Here is a 7,161-nt window from a genome sequence, read left to right as displayed (position 1 = left end):
GATGCAGGTCCATACAGTCCACAGCTCTCTCTGAGCAGAACCACAGCACCGGACTGACGGGCTCTCATTAAGAAACTCTCCTCGTCAGTGGTTGGCTGACAGACTTAGCCGTGGACTTGCCTTTGTCCGTTCTTCACTTGTTTTATTCTTCTGAGCTCTTGACCAAAGCTTTTGCAGCTCTGCTCAGCGGAGACCCAGACCCAGTCCTCCTGGCTGGATTCTTCCCAGTGTGCTTTACACTAGAGATGGCATTATAACAATATATGAAACAGTCATTCTCTAAAAGCTTGCTTTTATTTCCTAACAGTGTCAGTTTGATTTAATACGACGGCAAAGTGACTATATGAATACATTCTGTTTCTTTTGCTCTTTGTGCAGAATCGTAACTTTGTTTTATGATAATAAAAATCACTTTACTATTGAATCTGTTAAGATTGTTTAAGTGTCAAAAGTACCAACAGGCAATATTTGTACCCTGGTTATGAAATATTTAAAATAGTATATAATATATTCATTTACTGTCATGTAAATGAAAAATATATCTCCCGCTGGCAAATGTTCATTTAGTGACAATATGATTTTTCTGCATTAAATTATGATAAAGTAGATAAATATAATATCATACATAAACATACAACCATGTGTATTGTATTTCAATGAATGTCTTCGATGTGTTTTATTTGAGAACAGCTTCTGTTCAAATAAATTATCTTTTTGTAATGCTGGAGTCAGGCCAGGTATTAATCATATGTCATGCTGAAAGAAATGTAATTGTATACATTTTAAACAATAGGGAGGGTTAAACACACAGTAGTTTTCATGTACACATATAAATAAAATGTAGGAATAAATACAAATTGGCCATAAATACTCCAGGGTCCAGAATGGTCCATCTTCACTGCTCTGCATGTCAGGAGGGTTGGATTCCCTTAAGGTTCTTCTCCATTTGGACTTCCCTTTTTTAAAAACTCTTTCCCATATCCATCATGATCTCTTGGATCATTTCCACTCGGGAAGAACGTGCCCGTCTCCTTCTTTAGTTCAGGCTTTTACTTTGTAATCCCCAAGCTGGCATTTAAAGCGCTTACAAAAAAGTTACTGGCTGTCTTTGATTCACTAGGCTGAACCAATTCCACTCTTTTTGGAAGTTAACAAATGTTTCCTTTACTTTTCCAAGTGCTGATGTTGGTCCATCCCAAACACCCCCAGCCAAAGACCCTCCACAGGGCGACACACAGCAGGTCCATTAGCCAGTCTTTCCATGCAGCTACTGGGAGCCACACCAGCTCCACCTGTGCCGAGGTCTACAGAGGACATGATAGCTCCAGGTCACTGACGGGGGGCCGCAGGCAGCCCAGCACGTCCCCCAGAGAGAAGAGCTTCCTGCTCCCAGCCGATAGGGGCTTCCTGGATTTCTGAGACTGTCCCTCACCAACGAGACCAAGTCAGCTGTCCTGGAGAGGAAGAGCAGAGAGCAAGTCATTCGTATCTGGAGTGATAGCCTTTTTACTAAACTACTGTTCTTTCTGTTTCAATGGATGTCTCAGTGACAACACAAACTAGAATATTGCTGTCCTGTAGGCTGTATTAGAACATATGGTTTCCTCATCAGCTCGCCCTTCACCTGCATCGTATCCCCTCATCAGCTCGCCCCCTTCACCTGCTTCGTATCCCCTCATCAGCTCGCCCTTCACCTGCTTCGTATCCCCTCATCAGCTCGCCCTTCACCTGCTTCGTATCCCCTCATCACCTCGCCCTTCACCTGCTTCGTATCCCCTCATCAGCTCGCCCTTCACCTGCTTCGTATCCCCTCATCAGCTCGCCCTTCACCTGCTTCGTATCCCCTCATCAGCTCGCCCTTCACCTGCATCGTATCCCCTCATCCGCTCGCCCTTCACCTGCATCGTATCCCCTCATCAGCTCGCCCTTCACCTGCATCGTATCCCCTCATCAGCTCGCCCCCTTCACCTGCTTCGTATCCCCTCATCAGCTCGCCCTTCACCTGCTTCGTATCCCCTCATCAGCTCGCCCTTCACCTGCTTCGTATCCCCTCATCAGCTCGCCCTTCACCTGCATCGTATCCCCTCATCAGCTCGCCCTTCACCTGCTTCGTATCCCCTCATCACCTCGCCCCCTTCACCTGCTTCGTATCCCCTCATCAGCTCGCCCTTCACCTGCTTCGTATCCCCTCATCAGCTCGCCCTTCACCTGCATCGTATCCCCTCATCAGCTCGCCCTTCACCTGCATCGTATCCCCTCATCAGCTCGCCCTTCACCTGCTTCGTATCCCCTCATCAGCTCGCCCATCACCTGCATCGTATCCCCTCATCAGCTCGCCCTTCACCTGCTTCGTATCCCCTCATCACCTCGCCCCCTTCACCTGCTTCGTATCCCCTCATCAGCTCGCCCTTCACCTGCTTCGTATCCCCTCATCAGCTCGCCCTTCACCTGCATCGTATCCCCTCATCAGCTCGCCCTTCACCTGCTTCGTATCCCCTCATCAGCTCGCCCTTCACCTGCTTCGTATCCCCTCATCAGCTCGCCCTTCACCTGCATCGTATCCCCTCATCAGCTCGCCCTTCACCTGCATCGTATCCCCTCATCAGCTCGCCCTTCACCTGCTTCGTATCCCCTCATCAGCTCGCCCATCACCTGCATCGTATCCCCTCATCAGCTCGCCCTTCACCTGCTTCGTATCCCCTCATCAGCTCGCCCTTCACCTGCATCGTATCCCCTCATCAGCTCGCCCTTCACCTGCTTCGTATCCCCTCATCAGCTCGCCCTTCACCTGCTTCGTATCCCCTCATCAGCTCGCCCTTCACCTGCTTCGTATCCCCTCATCAGCTCGCCCTTCACCTGCATCGTATCCCCTCATCCGCTCGCCCTTCACCTGCATCGTATCCCCTCATCAGCTCGCCCTTCACCTGCATCGTATCCCCTCATCAGCTCGCCCCCTTCACCTGCATCGTATCTATGGCCTGGGGGGGGTCCTCCTCCAGCTCCACGAAGAGGAGTGGAAGCCAGTAGCTTTGGCCTGGGGGGGGGGTCCTCCTCCAGCTCCATGAAGAGGAGTGGAAGCCAGTAGCTATGGCCTGGGGGGGGTCCTCCTCCAGCTCCATGAAGAGGAGTGGAAGCCAGTAGCTATGGCCTGGGGGGGGTCCTCCTCCAGCTCCATGAAGAGGAGTGGAAGCCAGTAGCTATGGCCTGGGGGGGGGTCCTCCTCCAACTCCATGAAGAGGAGTGGAAGCCAGTAGCTATGGCCTGGGGGGGGTCCTCCTCCAGCTCCATGAAGAGGAGTGGAAGCCAGTAGCTATGGCCTGGGGGGGGGGGTCCTCCTCCAGCTCCATGAAGAGGAGTGGAAGCCAGTAGCTATGGCCTGGGGGGGGTCCTCCTCCAGCTCCATGAAGAGGAGTGGAAGCCAGTAGCTATGGCCTGGGGGGGGGTCCTCCTCCGGCTCCATGAAGAGGAGTGGAAGCCAGTAGCTATGGCCTGGGGGGGGGTCCTCCTCCAGCTCCATGAAGAGGAGTGGAAGCCAGTAGCTATGGCCTGGGGGGGTCCTCCTCCAGCTCCATGAAGAGGAGTGGAAGCCAGTAGCTATGGCCTGGGGGGGGTCCTCCTCCAGCTCCATGAAGAGGAGTGGAAGCCAGTAGCTATGGCCTGGGGGGGGGGTCCTCCTCCAGCTCCATGAAGAGGAGTGGAAGCCAGTAGCTATGGCCTGGGGGGGGTCCTCCTCAAGCTCCATGAAGAGGAGTGGAAGCCAGTAGCTATGGCCCGGGGGGGGTCCTCCTCCAGCTCCATGAAGAGGAGTGGAAGCCAGTAGCTATGGCCCGGGGGGGGGGTCCTCCTCCAGCTCCATGAAGAGGAGTGGAAGCCAGTAGCTATGGCCTGGGGGGGGTCCTCCTCCAGCTCCATGAAGAGGAGTGGAAGCCAGTAGCTATGGCCCGGGGGGGGTCCTCCTCCAGCTCCATGAAGAGGAGTGGAAGCCAGTAGCTATGGCCTGGGGGGGGTCCTCCTCCAGCTCCATGAAGAGGAGTGGAAGCCAGTAGCTATGGCCTGGGGGGGGTCCTCCTCCAGCTCCATGAAGAGGAGTGGAAGCCAGTAGCTATGGCCTGGGGGGGGTCCTCCTCCAGCTCCATGGTTATTTGCACATTGTTAATCATGAGCAATGCATCCTTACATTGTTTAACTGTGAGGTGTTATACAATTGTACTGTACTCTGGAGAGCTTTTAAAGTATAAACGGCATGATGGGATGTGCAGTACCAAATATGTAAAGCACTTTTTTGTTAATGTATGATTTGCTGCATATCAGGAATAAAACAAAAATCCTCTGTCGTACCAAATTGAAGTATCATTATTTTTGCATAGTGTTGAATCGCACCGAATCGCATAATGTTGAATCAAATCGTATCGAACTGTATCGCAACAGGGGTGAATCGTATCTTATCGCATCGCCTGGTGTTTCAAATGTATCGTTAATGTATCGTATCGTGGCAACGTATCGAGATGCGCATCGCATCGGCCTCAGTGATGGAGATGCACATCCCTAGTAGACGCTGACATCTCAAGGGGACATTATCGAGGCTGTTTGTTGATCAGTGGCACTAATGGCTTGTGGTCGGTCTCCAGCCTGAACTGATCCAAGCCACATAGATACTTGTCAAACCTCTCACAGGCCCATACGCCAGCCAAGCACTCCTTTTGTATCTGGGCGTAGCGTGTCTCCGCTTCTGTGAGACGCCTCGAACAGTAGGCTACTGGCTTCCACTCCTCTTCATGGAGCTGGAGGAGGACCCCCCCCCAGGCCATAGCTACTGGCTTCCACTCCTCTTCATGGAGCTGGAGGAGGACCCCCCCCAGGCCATAGCTACTGGCTTCCACTCCTCTTCATGGAACTGGAGGAGCACCCCCCCAGGCCATAGCTACTGGCTTCCACTCCTCTTCATGGAGCTGGAGGAGGACCCCCCCCAGGCCATAGCTACTGGCTTCCACTCCTCTTCATGGAGCTGGAGGAGGACCCCCCCCCCGGGCCATAGCTACTGGCTTCCACTCCTCTTCATGGAACTGGAGGAGGACCCCCCCCAGGCCATAGCTACTGGCTTCCACTCCTCTTCATGGAGCTGGAGGAGCACCCCCCCCAGGCCATAGCTACTGGCATCAGCAGACACCGCTGTGGCTTTAGCCACATCATAGTAGACAAGAACAGGTGCCGTGGTCAGCATTGTCTTAATGTTCTCAACCTGACTGCTGTGAGTGACCCCAGGTCCAGATGTTCTGCTCTTCAGAAGCTCGTACAGTGGTTGACCTCTTGTGGAAAGGTTTGGAACGTACCTACCCAGGTAGTTCACCATGCCCAGGACTCTTTTCAGCTCATGGACGTTTCCTGGTGGAGCCAGCTGATGTATGGCTTCAACTTTATCAGGGTCGGGCCTGACTCCTGATTGGTCGATGAGATGTCCCAGAAGGGTAGCTGGCTTTGTCTGAGGGAGCATTTATCTTTATTAAGTTTTAAGCCTGCTGACTCAACACGCTGTAGTACCTTCTCGAGTCTGGCGTCGTGCTGTTCTGTCGATGTCCCATAGACCAGGATATCGTCCATGAAGACTTTAACGCCTTCCAGCCCCTGCAGAGTCTCTAGTCCTTTCCGCTGGAAGATCTCAGGCGCACTGGCAATCCCGAAAGGTAACCTTTTTGAAACAGTACCTGCCAAACGGTGTTATAAAGGTTGTTCATTTACAGCTGACTGGGTGCAGTGGGATTTGCCAGAACCCACTTGCAGCGTTGAGAGAGGAAAACACAGTTGCACCAGTTTGCAGTTATTGCATCAGAGGTGGTAAGACGTAGCGCTCTCCTTTGACTGACTCGTTTAGTCTTTCCAGGTCCACACAGATCCTGGCTCTGCCTGAGGTTTCCTTTAGAACGGGCTCCATCGGAGCACACCATTCAGTTGGCTGTGTTAGCTTCTCGATGACACCGTTCCTCTCCATCCCCTGCAGCTCCTCTTTTACCATCCGTAACATTGGGAAGGGCACGCGACGTGCTGTCTGCACTGCAGGTTGAGCCCCATCCTTTCATTGGATTTGAACAGGTTCAGTTTGTAGTGTGCCGTGCTCACCAGAGGCTTGGTAGTGCATTTCACTTCATCAACACGCCTCACCAGGTTCATCTCCACTGACACATCCCGGCTGAGTGGGTTACTGCCACTCTGGCCACGGACTACATGTGCTTCAAATAGGTACTTCTTTCCCTTGTAACTAACTGTAGCATTAAAGCGTCTCAGACACAACAGTTCACCTCCTGGGCTGTCGAATGGGATGTCAGCTGGTTTCAGTGAGTGTGTGAAATGCATCCTCACAAGACGCTGACATCAGCTCCTGTGTCCATTTTAAATTCCATTGGAATAGAATCCACCTGGAGCTGTACTGTCCACTGCTCTTTCTCATCTGCACTGCACACTGAGCCTAACCCCCTAAACGCACCAGGAGCGTCTGCGCCGCGTTACGGCCGCGCCGCGGCGGTCGTAAGGATCGCGGCCACTCTAGTCAATGGGTGCTGTTCCACCACACGCGCCGCGTTACGGCTCAGACGCGTCCCAGAAGCGGCTCGGCGCAGCGCTTCTCTAAAATTAGGATGAATCCTATTTTTGCCGCCCCCTCGCAGGAAGTGGAAAGGTGAGCATCCGGGCCAGGCCCATCCCGCATATATACTAATTTAGCAGACCCCCCTCCTTCATCACAACACCTCCACTACGATACGCACAATGGACAACGAGGTGTTCATCATGGAAGTGGAGAAACACACCATACGATGTAACCAATGCTTTTTACAAGGACAACATCAGAAAGGACAAGGCCTGGTTTTTAGTCGCTGCAGTTTGTGGAGTGGAAGGTAACAACTACATATTAATGTTTTAAAGTTAATTAAGAACTGCGAGGTTGCACACACGACGCTCCGCTTCCGCAACGTTTTGAAACGCGCCTGGTGTGTTAGGTCGCAGGAGGAGGTCGCAGCGTGGCGCAGCCGCAACGTAACGCGGCGCAGACGCTCCTGGCGCGTTTAGGGGGTAAGAGATAATGGGTCTGCTCAGCCTGTACAGTCCCTGTGACCTCATTCACTGATCTATTGCTGTTTCGGCACACTCTGGCCCAATGTCCTATTGTAT

The 7,161-nt window shown here is 52.5% G+C and overlaps 1 protein-coding gene across 3 annotated transcripts in view; it reads right to left on the bottom strand.

Annotated features, from left to right (window-relative positions):
- Positions 1-275: 275 nt before the first annotated feature.
- The window catches only part of rasgrp3 (RAS guanyl releasing protein 3 (calcium and DAG-regulated)), a 151,969-nt gene continuing 145,083 nt past the window's right edge, over positions 276-7,161 (bottom strand). For 2 of the 3 annotated variants that reach the window (XM_071205591.1, XM_071205592.1), the window contains exon 17: positions 276-1,449. In XM_071205591.1, coding sequence (XP_071061692.1) covers positions 1,429-1,449 — 21 coding nt within the window. In that variant the 3' untranslated portion in view covers positions 276-1,428. Of the gene's footprint in view, positions 1,455-7,161 lie in introns of all 3 variants that reach the window. The other variant, XM_034100956.2, reaches the window with a different exon arrangement.

The sequence above is a fragment of the Pseudochaenichthys georgianus genome, chromosome 15 (assembly GCF_902827115.2).
Source record: "Pseudochaenichthys georgianus chromosome 15, fPseGeo1.2, whole genome shotgun sequence".
Classification (NCBI taxonomy): Eukaryota; Metazoa; Chordata; class Actinopteri; order Perciformes; family Channichthyidae; genus Pseudochaenichthys; species Pseudochaenichthys georgianus.
The sequence above is the reverse complement of the archived record's forward strand: the minus strand, read 5'-3'. Positions and strand labels throughout refer to the sequence as shown.